Below are 23,612 nucleotides of genomic sequence, written 5' to 3'. Positions count from 1 at the left end.
GCTAGCACAGTATACATACACACAATTGACTCTTGACAAGCACTAGTTAAGGAAGCAAGTAAATGGATGGAGTCCCTAAGGGACTTGGTCTGATGAGGAATACAGAACATAATCCTAACACGGCGAGACAAGGGAAGCTGCATATAACTGAGCGAGACTAGAGCTGTGGCAGCTGGCTGGCCCTGGGGCTGTCAGCGCAAAGTTCTTGGAGGAGGTGACACCCAAGTGGAGTCTTACAGCAGATGAGGGCACCAGCCAGGTAAGGTGGGGGGGATGGTGGGGGGTGGGGCAGGGAGGTGGCCGCCCGGGCTGGTGGACAGTGTGTGCAGCATGCCCGTAGGAAGGGGAGTGTAGCGGGAGCCTGCAGCCACCTGCCTAGGCTGGAGTTCTAGGTCCTCCACTCCCTTCCTGTGCACCCCTGTGTCTCACTGTCCCCATTTATAAAATGGGGGTGCCAGCAGTGCCTATCCCATGGGATGGTTACAAGGATTAAAGGAGTAAATATTTGTGAAGTGTTTGGCCGTATATGTGTCCATATCCTGCTCTACATAGGAGTTTGCTCTTCATACACGTTAAAGACTCGCATTGGCGTGACTTCTTCACTTTTCATTTGTGGTGTTATCTGGCCGGTCCTTGGTAGTGATCTCTGTGGGTTTGCTGCCCTTACCCTGTCTGCCATTCTCTGAACACTTGCTGTGTATATGCCAGGCCCCCATGCCAAGCCCTGGATTGCACCGCTCGTGCACTCAGTCCCGCGGCAACCCCAGAAGGTAGGGACAGCCTGTTTTAATGTGGAGGAAACTGAGGTCCAGAGTGGTTTGCTCACTTGCCAAAGGTCCCACAGCACAGCTAAAAGGGACAGAGGCCGGACGGAAGTGCGTTCTGCCCCGGCTCCAGCCACCCAAGTTCTGCCCGCACATATTTATTCAAAGCCACACCTCTGGCAGGTGGCGGTCCTGGTGGGTGCAGAGTCGGTCACCGGCCCCACAGGCCCCTCCTTGGGCTTTCCCTAACGTCCAAGGCTGAGATCCCCTCCATCCCCAGGCCTTGTGTGGCAGTCCCCCATACCCTGAATCATCGGCCATTAACCGGGAGTGCCTGACTGAATAATCTACCTGGGAATGTTTTAGACCCAGTTTACCAGGCCTCGCCCAGACCTTCCTAGTTAGGGCCCAGGTGTGTGGGTTTGAATCCCCAGGTGATTCTGATGTGCGGCTCTGAGGAGGAGCCGCCGACCTGGGTCATTTTCATGACCACCTCTAGACCTTCCCTTGCTGATGGCATCTTTGTGCGCCGGCCTCTTAAGCTGGAAGGTGTGCGCAGGAATAACCACCTCCATGACTGCAGTAGACCACGATGGCAGCAGAAAGGCGGGGGGGTGGGGGTGGGGGTGGGTGGGAGGAGGGCTGGAGGATGGGAGGGAGAGGAAGAGTCTGCCGTGGTGGAGGTGGGGTAGTCATGTCCTCCTGGGAGGGAATAAGGAGCAAGCGGCTCAGAAGCAGCAGTTCTGGAGCCAAAGGCCAAGATGGGTTCAAGTATGACTAGAAAGAAGGGTTCTTCTGAGTCTGGGGTGGAGGAGACCTTATGGGAGGCTGAAGATGGCCCAGAGGCCGGATCCTGAGGCCCTGGGTGCTGCCCTGAGGGGCCCACCTTTCTGCTGAAGGCTGCCAGGGCGGTGGGGCATCTCACGGGGCCCTTCCCCCGCTCCTGCTCCTTTTCCCTGCTCCATCTTGGCTCTTGACTCTTCTTCCTTCTCTCCTTTTTCCCTGTTTCCAGCTCCTTGCTGTCTAATCTGCCGCTGCTGCTTGAAACTTTGCAATTCCTCTGACATGACTTTGATCCTCCTCTCTGAAGCTTCTCCCCCGGGGAGAGAGATAAATACTTGCTTTTGTGCTCACCCAGTCACTCTGAGGCAGTACTTCCCGCCGCTGAATTTCCATTTTAACTCTAACCCAGGAGCCTGCTGACTCTCTGATTTCCCACCACCACCATCACCCCCACACTGGGAGAGCTCTGTGCGTGCCATGCTCTGTGAGCTAGAAGTGATCGCAGCCCTTGGAGGCTGTGCCCATTTTTCTGCTCCGTGGAAGTTCAAGAGGAGAGGGACGAAGCTGGATGGAGAGGGACGGCAGCCGGGGGTCAGGGCTGACCGTGGCTTGGCAGAGCCTTTGAGAAAGAGGAGATCAATCCATGCTCCTGGCCAGCAGCCGCTGACCTTCACCAGCTCAAGTCCACAAACAGTCCTCAAAGCCAGGAGCTTGTCAAGCCCCGTATTTGCAGAAATCAGCATCCCTATTTGGAAACTGCAGCCGTACTGCAGACACACTTGGCAGGGACCCCTTCCCCAGAGAGCTCGTCCCATCAGCCTTTGGGCTCAGGAGCCAAGAATTCCTGCAGGCAGCCACGTTTCAAGTTGGGAATGGGAAATAGGTGACTCAGTGTTTTAACACGTCTTCTAGAAGCCTTGTCTTGCTCCTGTGTATTTCTGTCTAAATTGGGCTGATTAGCAGAGTTCCCACCCTCCCTTCCCCCAGCTTCCTCACACATATTTGAAAGGACTTTTTCATCTGGTGAAGAAATCATAAACACTTCTGAGCTGCAGGCATAGGAGGTCCCTGACTTACAGACCTTCAGTTTTTCACGAGACCCAGATGTACTGACACGCTGGTCAGGGGAGGGCTGGAGCCCACTTACGATAGCAAAGGGCCGGACTGCAGCTGGCCCCCGGGGGCTCCCCGGAGCTCGGGTGCTGGGTGTCAGAGGGCAAGGCCTTCATGCCAGAGGTGACCCTGAGGTCCCACAGCTTTGTTGGATCCTGGTTTAGAATAAATTAAATAAGCTTGTTAGATGCACAGGCTGCACCTACTAGGTGCTTCTAGAGGGCTGGCTGGGGACCCCAACTCCCGGCTCTAATCCATGATTTAAGAAAGAACGTGTTCCAGGTTCCAAACGATCAGCTTATGAACCTGCCTCTGGGAATCCACATCAGCTCCATTACCTAAAAACACATAGTTCTGTGGGTTTTGAGGAGACTTAAGTTTTCTCAGGGCAAAAAGGAGCTCCATGGAATTGGGGAGGAGCAGAACAGCCAGGCCTCAGCAAGGACCTGGCCATTCTCTCTTCTGCTTCTGTGTCTGTTGTCTCTTTAGTGTACCCCACGCCAGTGGGTTCATTGTTGTTCTGAATAAATAATACTTGAATTTGAGGCAAAATTCAAAAGGGCTGTAAAAAAGCAGTCCAGTGAAAAACCCACCCCCTCCTCTGTCATCCAGTTCCCCTCTTCAGGGGCAGCCAAAGTTACCAGCTTCTTGGGTCTCCTCTCAGGGATTCTTTTCCTCTGCTGTCACGTGCACTATGTATGTATGTATGTATGTATGTATGTTGTCCTTTTATAAGCCAAAGAATAGCATACATTATACGCTTTCTACAGATGACTCTACTCTCAACATCTTTGAGTTCCCTCCATGTTGGTGCATAGAGTGTGTCTTTATTCTTTTTTTTTCACGTTTGTTTGTTTGTTTATTTATTTATTTGAGAGCATGAGCAGAGAGGGAGGGAGAGAGAATCCCAAGCAGGCTGTGTGCTGAGAGTGCAGAGGGCCTCGGGGCTCAGTTTCATGAACTGTGAGATCATGACCTGAGCCGAAATTAAGAGTCGGACACCTAACCAAACTGAGCCACCCAGGTGCCCAGGAGTGTCTTTATTCTTGGCTGCAGCTATGTAGTGTTCCATTGTGTGTATAAACATGATTTAAATTAACCTGTTTCAGGGCGCCAAGGTGATCTCAGGGTCATGAGTTCGAGCACCACGTTTGGGTGTAGAGATTACTAAAAAAGAATAAATGTTAAAAAAAATTTTTTTTTTTTAATTAACGTGTTTCAGGGGCACCTGGGTGGCTCAGTTGGTTAAGTGTCTGACTTCAGCTCGGGTCATGATCTCATGGTTTGTGAGTTCGAGCCCTGCATCGGGCTCTGTGCTGGCAGCACGGAGCCTGCTTGGGATTTTGATCTCTCTCCCTCTCTCTCTCTGCCCCTCCTCCGCTCGCCTTCTCTCTCTGAAGACAAATAAAGTTACAAAAATTAACCTGTTTCACATTGATGAAGATTTCGTTTGTTTCCAATCTTTTATGTTTATAAACATGGCTCCTATAACCTTGTGTATAACATACAACCTCGTATATATGCTAGTCCACACAGACGGGGGTGAATCTGTGGGTCAGTGCCCCAAGTGGAACTCGTGAGGGTTTTAATACGTCCTTCTCTCCAGGCCAAAGGACGCCATTCGAGCCCTGAAGAAGCGGCTCAACGGGAACCGGAACTACAGAGAAGTCATGCTGGCGTTAACAGTGAGTGCTGCCCTCATGGGGCATGGGAGTGTGGGGGGAAGCATTTGGGGAAATCCACATTCCTGGCCTTGCCCCACCCACAGGGCCTTCCCACTGTCCACTCAGCACAGCCTCCGGCAGCCGTGGCCTGTGGACGGCTTGGTGCAGGTGCCACTGGAGAGCAGCAGAACCTTCCCGTAGTGACCTTGGGTTTTCCTGCCTTCCCCTGAAATGGGGGATGGGCTGCAGTCTGGTCCATACCAGCAGAAGATAAGGCATGGGCAGCACTGACTGCTACAAAATCCCAGAGCAGAGAAGCCGAAGAAAGGCCTGGGTCTGGCTGTCCATGCTGCCACCAGTCTGCTGTGACACAGCGAGGCCAGCTGCCTCTCCAGGTGTCAAGGTTCCTGCTTCCAAACCAGAACCTGCCTGGGACTGTGCTGAGCTTTTCAGGGGGTAAAGCGATTGTTTACAGTAACCTTCCCAAACAGATTTCATCATTCCCTCATGCAGATGAAGAAATGGAGACTCAGAGAGGTCCGGGGGTTCACCCAGACTTCGTGGCTAGTGAATGCCTGGCTATAAATTATGGGGTAAAAGCTGGTCATTGGTGCAGAGGTTCTGGAAAAAGTCAGCCTAGTGACTCCTTTCAGGAAGGAACAGATCAGATTCTTGCCCTTTCTTAAAATGTTAGGAAGTTCAAAGGGACAACTTCAGGTGTTATTTCTGTCCAGAAAGCTAACAGTTACTCAGATGTGGCAAAATCTGGGCCACAGTGAGTTCTCACAATGAAAACTGTTAACAGGTCAGCACGTGGGCTTTTCTGTAGGTTTGAATAGTTTGTTTATCCCAAACAGCTCTAACATGTTTCCTTTTAAAGCAGGAAAACTGTTTGGATTTTTCACCCAAGTGAAAACCCAAGACTTATTAGGAGAGAGTTCTCTGCCAGGGAATTGGGGTTTGAATAATAAAGAAGAAAAAGACCAGCTGAGAAATAGTGACTTGAAAGCTTTTGGGTTTTGCTCAGAATTTGATCCTTGGCATTCATGAAACCCAGGGTGATACCCAAAGTGAATTGTTCTCAGTAGCTAAAGTCACCAGGGAATGAGTTCTAACATATCAGAACATTTTCCTGGTACCTACCCCTTTACACACCCAACTTAATGGTAATTGTGCTGGTTGGATGGAAATCTTTCTAAAGGTGTCTCTGCCTTTACTTCCTTCTGGAAGACCATTGAACGTCATTGAACGTTTCCTGATGGTCAGGTCTGTTATTATTATTATTCTCCCAGTTTTAACGAGATTATTGACCTGTAACATATGTAAGTGTGATGATTTGATACATGTGTATATTGCAAAATGATTACCACAATAAGGTTAGTAAACACCTCTGTCTATTCATATAATTACCTTTGTTGGGGGAGGGGGATAGCATTTAAGATCCAATTTCTTTCTTTTTTAGTTTTTAAAGTTTATTTTTGAGAGCGAGAGAGACAAAGAGCACGCACACGCGCTGGAGGGGGAGAGAATCCCACCCAGGCTCTGTGCTGTCTGCATGGAGCCGATGCAGGACTCCATCCCACGAGCTGTGAGATCATGACCTGAGCCAATATCAAGAGTTGGATGCTTAACTGACTGACACCCCTAAGACGCCCCTGGGATCTCATTTAACTGTCAAATATATACTGCAGTGTAGTTAATTATGGTCCCCGTGCTGTCCATTAGATCCCTAGAACTTAGTCATAGCTGGGAATTTGTACCCTTTGACCAATGTCTCCCCATATCCCGTGCTCCATAGCCACCATTCTACTCTGTGGCTGTGAGCTCAGCTTTTTTAGGTTCTGCATACAAGTGAGAAACACTAGGTATTTGTTTTTCTTTTTTTTTTAATTTTAGTTATTTTTGAGGGGGAGAGAGAGCATGAGCAGGGAAGGGCAGAGAGAGAGGGAGACTGAGAATCCCAAGCAGGCTCCGCTCCGTGAGTGCAGAGCCTGATGTGGGGCTCAAAACTCACGAACCGTGCGATTATGACCTGAGCCAAAAATCAAGACTCATACACTGAACAGACTGAGCCACCCAGGTACCCCTGTTTTTCTTTATTTAACTTACTTCATTTAGTATAACGGCCTCAAGCTCCATGTTGTTGCAAAAGGGCAAGATTTCCTTCCTTTTCATGGCTGAATACTATTCCAGTGTGTGTCTGTACACATGGATAAAGAAATATGACATACACGTATATGTCACCGTTTTGTCTATGCGTTCATCTATCAGTGGGTACTTACGTTGTTTCCGTTTGTTGGCTGTTGTGAATAACGCTGCCATGAACATGGGGGTACAGATACCTCTTTGATACCGTTTTCATTTCTTTTAGATAGATACGCAGAAGTGGGACTGCTGGATCATATGGTAGCTCTATTTTTAATTTTTTTAAGAAACCTCCATACGGTTTTCCATAGTGGCTGCACCAATTTACATTCCCAACAGTGCCCGAGGGTTCCTTTCTCTCTACATCCTCATCAGCGCTTGTCTCTTGTTTTTTTGATACTAGCCACTGTAACAAGCGTGAAGTGATCTTTTATGGTGGTTTTGATTTGCATTTCCCTGATGATAAGTGGTCGAGTACTTTTTCATGTGCCTGTTGGCCATGTGTGCATCTTCCTTGAAGACATGTCTCTTTCAGGGTTTTTTTTTGCCCATTTTTTAAAAAGTTTATTTATTTTGTGGGTACCTGGGTGGCTCAGTTGGTTGAGCGTCTGGCTCGGTTTTGGCTCAGGTCATGATGTCACAGTTTGTGGGTTCGGGCCCCACATCACGCTCTGCGCTGATTGCACAGAGCCTGCTTGGGATTCTGTCTCCCTCTCTTCTCTGCTTCTCTCTCTGTTAAAAATAAACAATTTTTGGGGGCGCCTGGGTGGCTCGGTCGGTTAAGCGTCCGACTTCGGCTCAGGTCATGATCTCGCGGTCTGTGAGTTCGAGCCCCGCGTCGGGCTCTGTGCTGACAGCTCAGAGCCTGGAGCCTGTTTCGGATTCTCTGTCTCCCTCTCTCTCTGCTCCTCCCCTGTTCACGCTCTGTCTCTCTCTGTCTCAAAAAAAACGTTAAAAAAAAATTTTTTTTAATAAAAAAAAAATAAACAATTTTTTTAAGTTTATTTATTTATTTTTTTTTAGTAATCTCTGCATCCATCCTCGGGCTTGAACTTACAACCCCTAGATAAAGAGTCACATGTTCTAACTGAGCCAGCCAGGGCATCTTTGCCCATATTTAATTGGATTGGTTTTGCTTATTTGTTTGTTTATTTGTTTGTGTATTTATTTATTTGCTATTGAGTTAAGTTCCTTACATATTTTTGATATGAATCACTTATCAGGTAGATAGTTTGCAAATAGTGTTTCCCATTCTGTGGACTGCCTTTTTATTTTGCTGATCGTTTCTTCTGCTGTGCAAAAGCTTTTTAGTTTGACGTAGTCCCACTTGTTCATTTCCATTTTTGTTGCCATTGCTTTTGGTGTCCTATCCAAAAAAATCTTTGCCAAGACCAGGGAACTTCTTTCCTGTGTTTCCTTTGGTAGTTTTAAGTTTCACATCTTAAGTTTAAGTCTTTAGTCCACTTCAAGTTAGTTTTTTGAGTGGTGTAAGATAGGAGTCCAGTTTCATTCTTCTGCATGTCATTATGCAGTTGTCCCAATACCATCTGTCAAAGAGACTGTCCTTTCCCCCATTGAGTCCTCTTGCCTCTCATCAAATATTATATGTATATGTGGGTTTATTTCTGGGCTCTTACTTCTGTGCCATTGTCTATGTTTATGCCAGTACCATACTGTTTTGGTTATTGTAGCTTTGTAATACAGTTTGAAATCAGGAAGTATGATGTCCCCAGCTTTATTCTTCTTTCTAGAGATTGCTTTGGCTATTCAGAGTCTTTAATGGTTCCATATGAATTTTAGGATTGTTTCTTCTACTTCTGCGAAATCTGTAGATGGCTTTGGGTAGTATGGACATTTTAATAATATTCTTCCAATCCATGAACACGGGACATCTTTCCATTTATTTGTGTCGTCTTTCCTTTCTCTCATCATTGTCTTATAGTTTTCAGGGTACAGATCTTTTACCTCCTTAGTTAAATTTATTCCTGAGTGTTTTGCTTTTTTCTTCGCTTGTTTGTTAATGATTGCTTAGAGGCACCTTTTGTGATTCTGTGGGCTTTGGCTGCTGGAAAACGGCTGCTGTGTGTTTCATGCCCTTCAACCCACAGGGACACCGATTCACCAAAGGCACTTTTGACAGAGTCCCTAGAGTGGCCGAGTGGCCCTTGCCAGCCAGGGACGACCTCCTGCGTTTCCTCCTGCTCTGCTAGGCTTCAGGGTTGCTTTGCAGCACATGCCATCTCTCTCCAGGGCATTTCCAAACCTGTGTGTGAGCCTGAAGGTCTAGCCTAGGCCACACTGGCTTTAAAGTCTGCTGTCCTGGAAGATGTAAGGGCATGCTCCCTAAAGGGTGTGCCTGGGACAGGTGTCCTGGCACACTGTTGCCCTGAGTATGGCAGGAGAGCCACAGCTGGCCTGCCATGTTGGCCTTCCTGCTCCTCTTTTCTCTTTTTTCACCACACCTGCTTTCTTCCCAGCCTCCTGCCCTTCCCTTCCCCACCTCTTCCTGACCAAATAAACCATTCTTCCTGCCACCTGCCTTGGCAGCAGCCTGATGCCTGCATAGGCCAAGTTAGGAGAGGGGATCCTGGAAAGAAGGAGAACTGTGAGTTCCTGGAGGGTAGGAAGAACCCCTCTGGTTCATCCCTGTAGCCCCCGTGGTCACTGTTAAGAGTGAGTGCTGGTTACCTTGAGATCGTCTGGAATTGACCACGTACAGAGGCTAAGAAAGAGAATGCCCCCCTCCCTTGGCTGCGGATGACCCAAGGATTCTAAGCTTTGAGGTCTTCCTTGGCAAGCCGAGCAGAACCCAGGGTCTCCCGCAGTGCAGGCAGCAGTGGGGGAAAGGAACAGTTTTGACTGGCTCTGCGGTTGCCAGGCTCAGGGCACATGCCAGCCCTGGCCTCCTCAGTGAAGTTACTGGCATCTCCAGGCCTCAGCTTCCTCATCTCTAAAGTGGGATAACACCCACCTTACAGGGCTATTTCAAGGACCAGGTGAAAGAACAAGAAATCTAGTACCTGTCGCCTGTCATCTGAGGGACTCCCAGCTGATCTTAGAGGAGAGCCATGGGGGGAGGTTGGCCCTGTGGCCTCATTGTGGGTGAGGAGACAAGGGCTCCAGAGAAGCCTGACCCACTTAAAGAGAATCTAATTCTGTGAGCCTAAAATGAAATGCTGTAATGTGGGGGCTCCCACACAGTGCCTGGCATGTAGTCTGTGCTCAGTTAATGTTAAGAGTGTGGGCCTTTCCTGACCGTCATGCTTTGTCAAGGTGACGCCTCATTGCGTGAACCCAGCCCTTCCCACACCAGTACCCCCCAATGCCACAGTCAACTAGCAGGGACGTGACGGACAACAGGGGACATTTCTGGCTGCCTCAGTTATCTTCATTTGCCCACAATGAGCTGATCACTGGCTACCTTAGGCAGCCATTCCACAGGGCTGGGTGATTGTATGGGTTGGTCTACAGAGAGCTGAGAAGTTCAGAAAGGTGTGTCGAAGGCTGGGGGACACTCCAGCTGGTGCCTCTGAATTCCAGCCAGCCTCTCCCCTGTCGTGTGGGGACGGGGAAGCTTTCCCGTTCCTCAAGTGTGTACGACAGCCTTCGAAATGATGATCCTATCACCATAGTCCTCCTTTACTGCCCCACTCCTTGCAGGGCACCATGTTAGATGCTTCAGACAGACTCCCTCATCCTGACTACAGTCCTGCAAGGGGGCACTCACGTGCCCATATTACAGATGAGGAAGCTCAGCGCAGACAGACTCATTCTGGGCCATTAAGGGAGCAAGTGGCAGAGCGGAGATTCGAGCCCACTATGGCCATCTGGCCAGAACCCACATGCGCTGTGCTTTTCTTAATGGCTACGGCCTGTGTAACTCATTTTTTCCAGACCAGGGATGGGCGAACAGGGTTTGCGGTGAACATGGACCTCGAAGCTGATTGGCAGCTGAGGCCCACAAACCGTTTATTCAGGGTACAAAATCCTTAGTCATTGCCAATTTTAGTTGCAGAGGCAGGGTCGTGTGGGGCGTGTGCACCCGTGTGTGTGTGTGTGTGTGTGTGCGCGCGCGCAAGTGCGCGCGCACGCACGCTTCCTCGCATAAAAGGGCAAGTAATTCACAGGGTAATTTGGGCTGTCACAGCAGCCCTCTCTGTGACAGAGCCTTATGTCCCATTGGCTAAGGTCTCACACCCAGAAGCCCGGAGAGAGGAGTTAAAATGCTAATTTTCAGGGACCACTCAGTCATTTCGATCTCATTAAAACACCAGCGTCCTTCTCATGCAAAACTGGTGCCTCAGTTCCCAACTAATTGCCTGATTCTTGTTCAGGGACAGGCAACTTCAGACAGCAAGGGACAACTGAATTAGAGCATAGGGATGTGGAGCCATCCAGGTCTGACTCTGGAGGAGATGGTGGGAAGGACCATCCAGGAGAAGGAAGGGGGGGGGGGTCGGGGTGGGGGTGGAAACTCAGTGGCCTGGGCAGCTCCTCTGGGTCCCACGGTGGTGACCTCTCTTTCCTTTCCTACCTCCTCAGGTGCTGGAGACATGTGTGAAGAACTGTGGCCACCGCTTCCACATCCTTGTGGCCAACCGAGATTTCATCGACAGCGTCCTGGTCAAAATCATCTCTCCCAAGAACAACCCTCCCACCATCGTCCAGGACAAGGTGCTAGCTCTGATCCAGGTAGGGTCAGCTCCCCTTGTCGGGTTTGTTGGCACGGAGTAAGATGGGGCCCTTGACCAGTGGGTCTTCATGCTTTCCCATCGTTTGGAGGAAAGAATGGAGGGAGGCCCTTTGGGTTTAAATACGTGTTGCAAAAAGCACCAGTGTTTTACACTCCTCCCGCTGGAATAAAAACCTGAGTGGTAGCTCCCAAGCCAGTTGACAGAGGTTTCACCAGTTTTCTGGGTGCCTGGATCTCTGTTACCCCCAAGGGCAGGTGGGAGACCTTGATAGGCCTCTGAGCCATCAGGGACATGGTGGGGTAGGAAGGGCCATGCTAGAGTCCTATGCAGGGGCTGGCGAGGCACAGGGTCAGAGCCAGGTCTGTGGCAGGTGGTGCCAGGTTGGGGGAGAGGGTGTTAAGGAGTGATTCACTAAGGAGATGACATTTCTCTTGGACCCTGAAGGATGCAAGGAACTTGGCGGAAAGGTCAGGGTGTGAGGAGTAAGTTGCACAGACAAAGAGAATAACACGTGCGTCAAAGACAGCAGCTGACACGTTTGGGATGTATTCGTTATTGATTGCTCTGTAGCAGATTATCCCAAAATTTAGGGGCTTAAGACAACAGATGTTTAGTACCTTGTTGTTTCTGTGGCTCGGGAATTCAGGAGCAGCCTAGATGAGCGGTCCTGGCTCAGGAGCTCTCATGAGGTTGCGGTCAAGACGGTAGCCAGAATTGCCTCATCTGCAAGCTCGATGAGCTGGAGGAGCCACGTCCAAGGTGACTCACCGCACAGCTGTTGGCAGGAGGCCTCCGTGCCTTGCTGACTGTTGGTAGGAGGCCTGAGTTTCTTGCTGTGTGGACTCCTGAGTGTCCTCGTAACATGGCAGCGGGTTTTCCCTAGAGCAAGTGATCCAAGCTGCGGTGCCTCTTGGGACTGAGTCTCAGAAGTCACACACCATCTTTTCTGTCATATTCTGTTTGTTAGAAGGGAGTCACCAGATCTGGCATCAAGAGTATGGGAATGAAGCTGCATCTCTTAAAAGAGAGGATGTTTTAAAACCATCACGTGGAGCACAGAGTGTAATGAAGAGTGTCTGGGGCTGGGAGAGGAGGCCAGAGGGATGGTCAGGGTCTCGTGGGCCATATATGCTTACGTTTTATGCTTTGTCCTGGAGGCAGCGGGGAACCACTGCACATTTCTGAGCTAGGCGTACGCAGACAGATCTGGATTTAAAAACAATTTTTTTTAACGTTTATTTAGTTTTGAGAAGAGAGAGACAGAACATGAGCTGGGGAGGAGAGAGAAAGAGGGAAATGCAGAATCCGAAACAGGCTCCAGGCTCTGAGCTGTCAGCACAGAGCCCAACGCGGGGCTTGAACCCACGGACCGCGAGATCGTGACCTGAGCCGAAGTCGGACGCTTAACCGGCTGAGCCACCCAGGCGCCCCTAGATCTGGATTCTAGACAGAGCACCCTGGTGGTAGGCTGGGAGACACATACGCCAACGAGCACATCCAAGGTGGGGCGATTAGTGCTGTGGTAGAGGAAAGATAGGGGCCTGCGGGAGCCAAAAGGAGAGGGTGGGAGTGGGGCCAGGCAGAAGGCACTGTGATCAAGGGTGGGCACCGGGGCATTCGAGGTGGTGGGGGCACCTGAGGTTGGAGAGGAAAGTGGGGCCCCAGCCGACGGGTCTGCTGGCTCCGTCTGTTCTCTCCCGCGTCCTCTGCCTGAAAGCCCTCTTCATCATTGAGACAGCTCCCAGAGCCCTCCCACCACTAGGTTGACAGCACTTCCCCCTCTCCTGTCATCCTCTTTTATGGTCTTCTCTGCTTCTGTGCTCACTTTTCTTTTCTATCCTCTGCCTCACTCTGAGTTTCCTGAGAGCCCAGGGACATTATATCCCCAGGGTCTAGAACCGTTGACTGTGTAGAGTAGATGTCTGATAAGTTGTTTTTCTTAATGAGTGGGTGAATGTAGTTTGCTGAAGCTCTAAGGGAAGGGGAGGAGTGTGGGTGACAGCAGGGCCCCTTCCCATGGTTCCTTAGGTTTCCCCTAGCTCTTCATTCTGCCCACCTGGCATATCTCCATGTCTCTCCCTCCCTCCCCCTCCCCACTCTTCCTCTCTCTCTCCCTCCACCTCTCTCCATCCCTTTCTCTCTCTGTCTCTCTCTCTCTCACGCACATACACACACACACACACACACGCAGGTGCAAACCACCTTACCCTCTTCCCTCCCCACCCCCACCTCTGCCCTTGACTCCCTCATTCTGGACTTCCCCAGTACACTCCCCTGCCTCAAGACCCCCCGTATTTGATGGCAAGACAATAATAAATAGTGGCTTTTTCTCGCCAAAAGGGGGCACCCCCGCCTGAACCCTCGGCAGGCCCACCGTGGCCATAGGCAAGGTCTTTCTGTAGTCAGACGTGGAAGGAGTCCTTCCTGTGCTTGGCCACCTCCTGACAAGGGCAGCTGTGGCAAGGCTTGTGATCCGTGCCACTGGGACTGTGCGGGACCTCTGGCTGATGACACAGGGAGCCTTGTGCACTGACTGTGGCTGTGGTTGTTCCAGGGGCAGCCCGACCTTCCCATCAAGGTCACCACCTCCTCTCCACACTGCTTCTCCCAGCTGTGTGACCGCAGCAAGTGTTTTAACTTCTCCGGGCTTCTGCCTCCGTATGTGTACAACGGGGGCCTTGTGTTCCTGCCTAACCTACTCCTGGTCCCAGAGGTCACCAGGAGGCAGCATGGCGGCCGGCACCGTGTTCTGAGGGCTCCCCCTGCTGGCCTGGCAGCAGTGCATGTGCACCGCCTGCAGGGGCGGGAGCAGGAAGGGGCCCTGAGGGCCTCGCTCGCTTGCTCGCTCCTGGCCGGCCAGGATGCACTGGACAGTCCCCCTGGTCCAACTGGGAAAACCCAACGGGCTTTGGATAAGGGTATAGTTCCCGGTGGGCTTGCTTACCTGCCTGGGGGGGAGGATCCTTCTTCTCCAGGTTCTGGAGCTTCACGAAGAACTTTTATCTTTGGTCGTGGCCAACCAACAGAAACAGATAGCATTCAGAGCTGGCAGATGGCTTGGCTTCTATAACGCGGTGAACGAAAGTATAAACAGGATCTTCAGCCTTTTTTAAAATTGAATTATACGTACAGGAAATCACACGTTAAAAAAGCATGTACAACTTGACAAGCTTTTACGAACTGAACACACACGTAGAATCTAGCCTCTGTGTCGTGAAGCAGAATGTGACCTGCCCCCAAAGAGCCCCAACTGCCTGGGGTGACCACCTCACAGCCTAGATGGGTTTTTCCTGTACTTTTTAATTAATTAATTTATTTTTAATGTTTATTTATTTTTGAGGGAGAGACAGAGCACGAGCAGGGGAGGGGCAGTGAGAGAGAGGGAGGCACAGAATGCAAAGCAGGCTCCAGGCTCCGAGCTGTCAGCACAGAGCCCGATGCAGGGCTCGAACTCCCGGACTGTGAGATCATGACCTGAGCCAAAGTCAGAGGCTTAACCGACTGACTGAGCCACCCAGGCGCCCCAGGTTTTTCCCCACACTTGAACTTCATCCGCGTGGACTCTGCAGCAGCACTCAGTCAGGTCTGTGTGTCTGGGGCCTTGTTTGCGGGCCTCACCTTGTCATTGGTGTGACCAGATAGGCCTCCCGTGCCCCCTGCTCATGTCGCTGCACCGGGTCCCTTTGGGGGAACGCGCCGCCATTTGTGTCTCGTTTCCACTGAACACTCGGTGTTTCCAGTTTGCGGCCTTTGGGAAAACCGCTGCTGTGAACAGCTAGCACATGTCGTTGGGTGAACACGCGTATTCGTCGTTATTAGGTACGTATTAAGGCACGTAGGTGAAGTTGCGTCTTTGTTGGCCAAGCACAGTTCCGTATTAGCAGTTTCTCGTGGCTCAGCCTCATCCCTGGGAGTGGAATTGCTGGGTGGGGAACGGCCGCGCTCTGGTTGAGTGGTTACTCTGGCAGATCCCTGCTGCTCTTTCCCACCAGCATGTGAGAGCTTTCATTGCGCCCCATTTTCACCAATGCGTCCTCATTCTGGCCCACCTGATGCCTATGTCATGGAGGCATTGCCTCTTGTCAACCTGTTCTCAACTCCCCTTTTTTTTTTTTATTAAAAAAATTCTTTTAATGTTTCCTTACTTTTGAGAGAGACAGAGAGAGACAGAGTATGAGCGGGGGAGGGGCAGAGAGAGAGAGGGAGACAGAGAGTCTGAAGCAGGCTCCAGACACGGAGCCCGACACGAGGCTTGGGCTCACAAACCATGAGAAGGAGATCACGACCTGAGCTGAAGTCGGACGCCTAACTGACTGAGCCCCCCCAGGCGCCCCTCAACTCCTTTGAGGAAGAAGATGATTTTATTTACACGTTTAAAAACTGCACCACCCCCGCCTCCCCGCCCAGAGAGTCTGATATTCCCCCTGGAGAGCATGTGCTACTCCCACCATAACACAGAACAGGGCCGGGGGCGACAGATCCCTGGACCTTGTGGCAGCCTGTAAGTGGGCAGCAGGCCACAGTGGAAATGCGGTTAGACAGGAAAGAGGTTCAGTTAAATGTGTGAGTGCCAGAGCCACAACAGGTTCTTCCTCACCATCTGGATGTTTCCTGGTGCTCTCCGGAGTCCAGCTGCCAGGAAGTGGCACCGGCCCAGTCCCAGCCCTGCCCTTGGGGAACCATCGATTTTATGGAGAGACAGAAGCTTGCAGATGATAGAGGGCCAAGGGCCTCCCCAGGGAGCACTTGAGCTGGCTTGGGGACATTTGAGGGGCAGCCCTAGACTCTGAACGTATCGACACTTGAAAAGCTTTTATTTTTTTTAATTTTTTAATTTTTTTATTTTTAGTTTCACTTTTTAAATTTACATCCAAATTAGTTAGCATATAGTGCAACAGTGATTTCAGGAGTAGATTCTTTAGTGCCCCTTACCCATCGAGCCCATCCCCCCTCCCACGACCCTTCCAGTAACCCTCTGTTTGTTCTCCATATTTGAGTCTCTTCTGTTTTGTCCCCCTCCCTGTTTTTATATTATTTTTGCTTTCCTTCCCTTATGTTCATCTGTTTTGTGTCTTAAAGTCCTCATATGAGTGAAGTCATACGATATTTCTTTCTCTGACTAACTTCTTTAGCATAATATCCTCTAGTTCCATCCACATAGTTGCAAATGGCAAGATTTCATTCTTTTTGATTGTCAAGTAATACTCCAGCACTTGAAAAGCTTTTAAAGCCAAGGGGTTATATAGACAAGTGCTCCCCCCCGCCCCCCCAACCTGGCCCAGGACGCTTGGTTGGTGCTCCTGGTGGTTGTGAGACCTGTGGCTCTGACAACCAGGCATGGCCTGAGCCCACTGTCCCTTTGATTGCTTCCTGCCTCTGGTGGAAGCTTTTTCTTTTCTTTTCTTTTCTTTTCTTTTCTTTTCTTTTCTTTTCTCTTCTCTTCTCTTCTTTTCTCTTCTCTTTTCTTTTTTTCTTTCTTTTTTCTTTTCTTTTCTCTTTTCTTTTTTCTTTTCTCTTTTCTTTCTTTTTTCTTTTCTCTTTCAGTTTTATTTCATTATTTACTTATTTAAAACTTTTTGGAAGTTTATTCATTTTTGAGAGAGAGAGACAGAGTATGAGTGGGGGAGGGGCAGAGAGAGAGAGGCAGACACAGAACCCGAAGCAGACTCTAGGCTCTGAGCTGTCAGCACAGAGCCCGACGTGGGACTTGAACTCACGAACTGTGAGATCATGACCTGAGTCAAAGTCGGACACTTAACCGACTAAGCCATCTGGGTGGCTCTTCTTTTTTTTTTTTAAGTTTATTTTTATTTATTTTGAGATAGAGGTAGAGGGCAAGTGAAGGAGGGGTGGAGAGAAAGGAAGACAGAATCCCAAGCGGGCTCTGCGCTCTCAGCACAGAGCCTGATGCCGGGCTTGAACTCACAAACCATGAAGTTATGGCCTGAGCCAAAATCACAAGTCGGACACTTACCGACTGAGCCACCCAGGCACCCCAAACCAGCTTTTCTAACAGTCTCCCTGTTCCTTAGAGAAATGGGTGCTTGTCCTTCCGTGTCCCCATGGCTTCCTGCCCACCATTTCTTCTGATTACTTTCCTGGGATGCTGATCACAGGCATTGTTGGCCTGAGATTGGTCACACAGGTGCCATTCCCGGAGCTGTTTGCCATCAGCAGCCCTCTGCTGAGAACCCGTGGACACCTGTCCCTCGTCCCCACATCCCAGCCTCCTGTCATCGAGGCGTCTGTGTCCCTGGCTGCCCTCTAGCCATCCGTAGCCACCCCAGCTCCACTGAACCCCCCAAAAGAGACACCCCTCAGGCTGTGTACACCAGGGGCCCCGCCCTTCAGAACGCCTGGGGAAGACTGCCCTCCGAGCCCAGTGCGTGAACTGCCAGGCAGGGCAGCTGGAAGCGTTTACCCAGGGATTGAGCTGTCTTGAGGGGAGCTGGTCTCTCTGCAGCAAGAGAGCAGGGAAGCCTGGTGAGCCGCTTTCTCACTCCCAGCCTTTGAACTGCCTGCCACTTTTTTTTTTTTTTTAACGTTTATTTATTTTTGAGACAGAGAGAGACAGAGCATGAACGGGGGGGGGGCAGAGAGAGGGAGACACAGAATCTGAAACAGGCTCCAGGCTCTGAGCTGTCAGCACAGAGCCCGACGTGGGGCTCAAACTCACGGACCGCGAGATCATGACCTGAGCCAAAGTCAGACACTCAACCGACTGAGCCACCCAGGCGCCCCCTGCCTGCCACTTTTAGCACCCTCTCCATCCTGGTCCCTTGGCTGGCCTTTGGCTGCGAGCCTTTCTGTTTCTTCTTGGGGGGTCCCATTTGTTGAGAAGACGGGGATACTCGTGCTCTGTGCCATATCCCTCTGCCTTTCCCTTCGGTTGTTTTCAGGAACAGAAATGATACCATCCCAGTAGGGTAGCCTCCTGGTGGCCATGCCTATCCTGCGTGCCTCCCCCCCTTACCCCTTGCCCTGCCTCCCCACCCCCCTCCTCCTAGCGACAGAGTCTAAAAATACTCTCTTTCCACTGAAGGGGTTTTTTTTCCACCAAAGAAAGTGAGCTGACTGGGGAGGAGGAGGGGGCCGGAGCTGCTGGAGGCGTTGTGTTCTTGGAAGGTGTCAGAGACCTGGCGGCTGGACCTTTGGCCAGATTCTGTATGGACTGGCAGTTCTCTGGAGACCCTGTCACCGGGAGTAGGAGGCCTGATCTGGGGGCATAAGCAGAACATGGCAGAAGCGAAGAACAGAACCCATCATATAAATGAGCAGTCAGTCGTTCATTGATCTCAAAGTTGATGATTTAAAACTGTGTTAAAATTTGAGGGATTTAGAAGCAAGTCGGGTACAGTTTGTGTTGGTATAAGGCCTCTGTCTGGGGTCTGGTGTACAATCCCAAGGAGCGAAGGAGAGAAAAGCATGAAATTCTCTTTTCTCTCCTTCCTTAGACCTTCCCCTGGGTCTTTCGACCCCCTAACATTGTAGGCATAGGCCCGAAAAGGGAGAATTCCATGAAGAGTGGTGAGGTGGTCACTCTGTTGTTAGCCAGCTAGCCCCTGTGACAGGGACCCCTCAGAGTGCCAGCACTGCCGTGTCACTTTGCTTTCCTATAGGGCAGCCTGCCAGCACCACCCCTGTGGCTCCTTGGCTTTAGGTTGGGGACCCAGAGTAGCCCAGACTTCCTGAGGTTTTCCACCTCTCCCCTAGAGCAGAGTCTGAAATCTCAGCTGGGTCAATCGTGTAGAGAGGCTTCTGTGTTGTCACTGTCACCTCAGAATGTGGACAGCCTCTCTGGCCATCTTCCTGTGTTCTCTGATGGAGCTTGGTAACTGTGAGTACGAAATTCAACCTGACTTGACAAGTGACGTCTGACTGCCTTCTCTGCAAGGGCGAGACTCGGTGTGTGCCTGCAAATGTCTGACCTAGTGGAGAGAAGGCAGGAGCACAGGTATTTGGGCATTGTCCCCGGAAGATGAGAGAGGCATGTAGCGTCTCTGGGTTTCTCCCGGTTCTGTGTTTCCACCCACGACTCTTCCTTTAAAGGTGCCCCTGCCCTGTTCCCTGTTGGCATCAGAATCTTGTTGAGGAGAGAATGCTGCCAGGAACGTATGTTCTGTTAGTGGCCACCTCAGCCACACTGCACAGGGGTCTCATACAGGGGTTGAAACAGTGGCAGGTGGGAAGTGAGTAGCTTAGCCAAGACTGCTTGGTTGCAGATAACAAATTCTCATTCCAGCTGGCCTAGGCAAAGAGGAGAGTCTGTCAGGACAAGGTAGGGCTTCCCAGAACCCTGGGTGTGACTAGACCTGGGAAGGGACAGAAGGGATCAGAAAAGCCCGCCAGTCCTCTCGTCTGTACCTCTCAGCACACTGGTCTCAACGTCCCACATATAGGCTAGCTCTTGCTCCCTGGTCCCCACTGGGCACATGGCTGCCCACATGTAGAGTGGACAGTGTCACCTACCCAAGAAGAGCAGCCCAGCTCTCCCCAAGCCCGGGGCCTAGCTCCTGGGTGGAGGGGAAGCTGACTGGCCCAACTTGGGATGTGTGTTTCCCTCTTGGTGCCACAGAATACATAGTACTGGAGAAAGGGGGCCTGTTGAGTCGCTGTTTGGGCAGGTGCCCCAAGAACTATCCCCCGTCTGGAGAGCACAGTGATGGTTCTTTAATTTCCACTCCTCCTATCTTGGAGTTGGCTGAGGTGGAGAACAAGATAACTGAAAAGCCGTCCCCTGGAACTGTTGGTCCTCCCGTTGAAATCGAGGCAGGAAGTGGCAGCAGGAAGGACCATCATGCTTTCTTCTCCCTGGCCTCCCACCACAGGCTGTAAACCTGGCCTTAGACCCTAAACGAACCCACTAGCTGCATTTTGAAGCTGAAGTCGCAGGACTCAGCTGGATTTTGAATCAGGTGGCAGCAGCCAAGGCAGCTGGTGGAGAATGGGGCTCCGGGGCACTCCCTGGGGGGGTGGGCCTCAGGGGCGCTGCTCTCCAGCTGGTGCTCCGATGGGCCTCCGCAGGCACCACGGGCCCCACTCAGAATCCAGGAGGAAGTGTCGGCCGAGAGGGGCCGTCCTCAAGCGGGCATTAAATCCCTGAGTGTGCACATTCGATAAATGGATCAAGGAAGCCGGGCTGACGGTAATGTTTGTGGTGCGATGTATCAGTCGTGATGAGCAAGGCTTTTTGGAAACTGACCTTTTAACTTCAAGTGGGTCTGGTGGTTAGAGATAGAGTTTCTGGGGCTGCCTCAGGATTGGTTGGAACGCAGTGCTAGAGCCAGGGAGGCAGGGAAATGCTTGTGACAACAGCAGAATTGGCAACGGAACCGTGGGCGCGAGACGCCGCGCCGCCTCTTCTGGGTACGTATAGGGTGACAGGACCGTTTTGAAGAGCTGGGCTTTGTTTTGGGGGAGCCCTTTGGAGATGCTGCTGGTTTTTTTTTGTTTTTTTTTTGATCCTGCAACTTCCAAAGAACCAAATATTTAAATTTTTTTTTGAGTGTCACGAATCAGTGATCAGTGTCTATTGGGATATCCGTTCTTTGCTCTCTGTGTTGTGTTTTCAGCGAAGGGGCTCTTGTGGCCGTGCTTTCCAATGGCTTCTCCGATGTGGGCACGTGGGCGTTGCCACGGTGGGCAGCTCCGGGCTCTCCCTCCCCTGAGCCTCTGCCACCTCCCCTTTCCGGCCAGGCGAGGTGGTCTCCGCTTTTGCGCTCTCTGAGCCACTGAGGAGACCTTGCATTAGCCTTTATTTCCGCCACACATCAATTTCTCCTTTCCTTTCTGCTCAATTTGCCTACGGTTCCCGCCTCCGCCCACGGGAGCTCTGCCGAGCAGAGCCGCGGCACTCCAGTCCCGATGGCATCCCGCGGGCACGGCAGCGAGGCAGCCTCCGCACGCCCTTCAGCTAAGCAGCGCCAGGAATTGATTTCCCGGCGATTAGGGAAATGCCCGCATTTTAGGATGCGTCACAGTGCTTAGGTGTTACTTCTCCGCATCTTCTCCAAGGAAATGCTACACGCTGAATTAAGTTTTTGTGTTTTTGTTCATGCTCAACAGCACCATTGAAAACCCAGATTTCGCCAGCCCCGTCATGGCAGCGCTGGCGGGGGCGCGGGGGCAGAGTGGGTTTGGCCAGCATGATTGGCATTTGAGGGTCGGAGGGCACTGGCCTCTGAGAGAGGACCTGGGCTGCCCTTGGTGAGAAATGCTTCCTGACAGGCCCTCTTTCATCCTCCCAGGCGTGGGCTGATGCCTTTCGAAGCAGTCCTGACCTCACCGGCGTTGTGCATATATACGAGGAGCTGAAGAGGAAAGGGGTCGAGTTTCCCATGGCAGACTTGGACGCTCTGTCTCCCATACACACACCACAGCGGGTAAGCTTCCAGCTGGCGTTCTCTAGAAAGACCTACTGCAGAACGGGCAGGCCACTGCCACCACCCTTCTGCTGCTCCGTTTGAATTATTCAGCTTGTCATCACGCGTTCTTAAAGCTCGAGGGCATTTCTTTTTAATAACAAGGGGAATGCAGGAGTGAGACGGCTGGTTGGCTGGTGATTAAGTGGCAGCAGTGTCTTCCCCCACCCCCGCTCCCAGTTCTCATCTGACTGTGCAAGGAGGATGTAACAGAGGGATCGGTTCCGAGATTTTCCTGGAAATGGCTGCTTGGGTGGAGCCAGCCTGTGAGGGCCCATCCCGTGAGGGTCACTAGCACCCGCTTTTCCGAGGGCCCAGGAATCTCCCTTTGGGAGTGCCGGAGCACCTCCGTGTCCGTGGCAGTGCAGAGGAGCTGGTGACATCACCGATCGTGGGGCAGAGGGCAGCTTTCAGTTTTTTAGACTGTACAAGCCAAATGGATCTAAATTCTGTTTTGAACTGAGTGTTCGGTGTCAATCCAGACATGCTTGAATTCCTCCAGCCTTGGAATTCAAAGCCCAGAGAAGGCCTCCTCCCATCGAAGCCTCTTACAACGTGAGGCAGCTCTGTGCTTCAGAACGAGAAGCACGCAGGTGATGGTGACCGTTCATCCTGGGAAGCTAGTACCTCTACTGGGTGGAAATCAGCGCCCGGCCCCAGGGGGGAGCCAGGAAGCTCCAGGATCTGGGAGAGAGGCGCCTTGTGCCAGCACACACACTCTGCCTCGCTGGCCCCATCTGCCCATCTCCAAAATGGGGACAAAGAGTCCAGAGTGCCTGTGCAGGTCTCTTCCATGAACACAGTTAACGTTCGAGGCTTTCTGAGATGCTCAAAAGGGAAAGCATAAGGAATTCTACTTTGCAAAGCTTTGTTCTCATTATGATCCCTCCAAACCACTTACCATGCCTTGTGGAATAAACGTAACCTGTTTTATTTTTCTAATAATGACACAGAACAGCATTGTTTTGTGCTTATAATTACAAAGAACATTCGGTAAATTGCGTAATTGCTATTTATAGTAGTTTACTTGTAAAGGCCAAAATATAATCTTCTGGTACCAGATAGGGATGTGTGATTAGCAAAACTTCATAGCAGCCCCCCTCCACTCAGATTCTGAGGGGGCCCTAATAACGGGAACCCTGACCAGAGCTCTCACGGGGTGCCCTCGGCGCTGCCTTTCTGAGTTGCTTGGTTTGTCTGGGAGGTAAGTAGAGGGAGGAGCCCTTGGTACCCCCCATTTGTGGAAGGAGAGACTGGGTGCAGGAGGGGCAGGGATTCCCCGAGCCTCACAGGTGAGCCGTAGAGCCAGGCCCGCTGCCTCCCTGCAGGTGGCTGTGGCGGGAGGGGCTGCCGGGGCGGGTAGGCGCCGGGCCCAGCTGCACGGGCAGCCCAGGTGAACAGAGGACTTTGTTGTTGCCGTGCCAGAGCGTCCCCGAAGTGGATCCGGCCGCAACCGTGCCCAGGCCCCAGTCGCAGCAGAGGACGAGTGCCAGCTCCTATTCCTCGCCTCCTCCTGCTCCCTACTCCGCTCCGCAGGCCCCGGCTCTGAGCGTGACCGGCCCCATCACGGCCAACTCAGAACAGGTACTCGCACGCTTCCAGGCCACAGGCAAGTCGGCCGACTGTCTTCGCGCGCCCTTCCTGGAGACGTATGGATGCTTTCCCTGACCAGGCACTGTGCTAGTGTCCGCGACCCACAGACGGAAGGGAGGGCCCGCCGTGCAGTGGGGAGACGGGTGCAGAGGCTGCGTGGAAGGTGTGGTGGTGCGGTTGCGGGAGCAGGAGCTGAGAGTTAGTGCTACCTGGAGGGCAGCCCCGGGAGCCGACGCTGCTGAGGCTCTCGAAGCCGGAGCGGGGCTTGTCTGACAAGGCGTGCGCCGGAGGCGTGGAGGAGCGGGGCGCTCGAGGGAGCAGCAGGTGGAGGGTTTGGGGGATCAGTGCAGGTGCAGGATCGGAGAGGCAGAGGGTGAGGCCAGCGCACAGCCGTGGAGTTGCGTTGTGAACAGCCTCGTGAGTCACGCGGAGCGG

At 51.7% G+C, this 23,612-nt stretch overlaps 1 protein-coding gene across 6 annotated transcripts in view; it reads left to right on the top strand.

Annotated features, from left to right (window-relative positions):
- The window catches only part of TOM1L2 (target of myb1 like 2 membrane trafficking protein), a 121,245-nt gene that overhangs the window by 64,074 nt on the left and 33,559 nt on the right, over positions 1-23,612 (top strand). For all 6 annotated transcript variants that reach the window (XM_049636859.1, XM_049636858.1, XM_049636856.1 and 3 more), the window contains exons 3-6: positions 4,267-4,345; positions 11,012-11,161; positions 21,411-21,545; positions 23,010-23,168. In XM_049636859.1, the coding sequence (XP_049492816.1) occupies positions 4,267-4,345; positions 11,012-11,161; positions 21,411-21,545; positions 23,010-23,168 (523 nt within the window). The remainder of the gene's footprint in view (positions 1-4,266; positions 4,346-11,011; positions 11,162-21,410; positions 21,546-23,009; positions 23,169-23,612) is intronic.

The sequence above is a fragment of the Panthera uncia genome, chromosome E1 (genome assembly GCF_023721935.1).
Source record: "Panthera uncia isolate 11264 chromosome E1, Puncia_PCG_1.0, whole genome shotgun sequence".
Classification (NCBI taxonomy): domain Eukaryota; kingdom Metazoa; phylum Chordata; class Mammalia; order Carnivora; family Felidae; genus Panthera; species Panthera uncia.
Note: the sequence above shows the minus strand (reverse complement) of the source record. Positions and strands in the feature narration are given on the sequence as shown.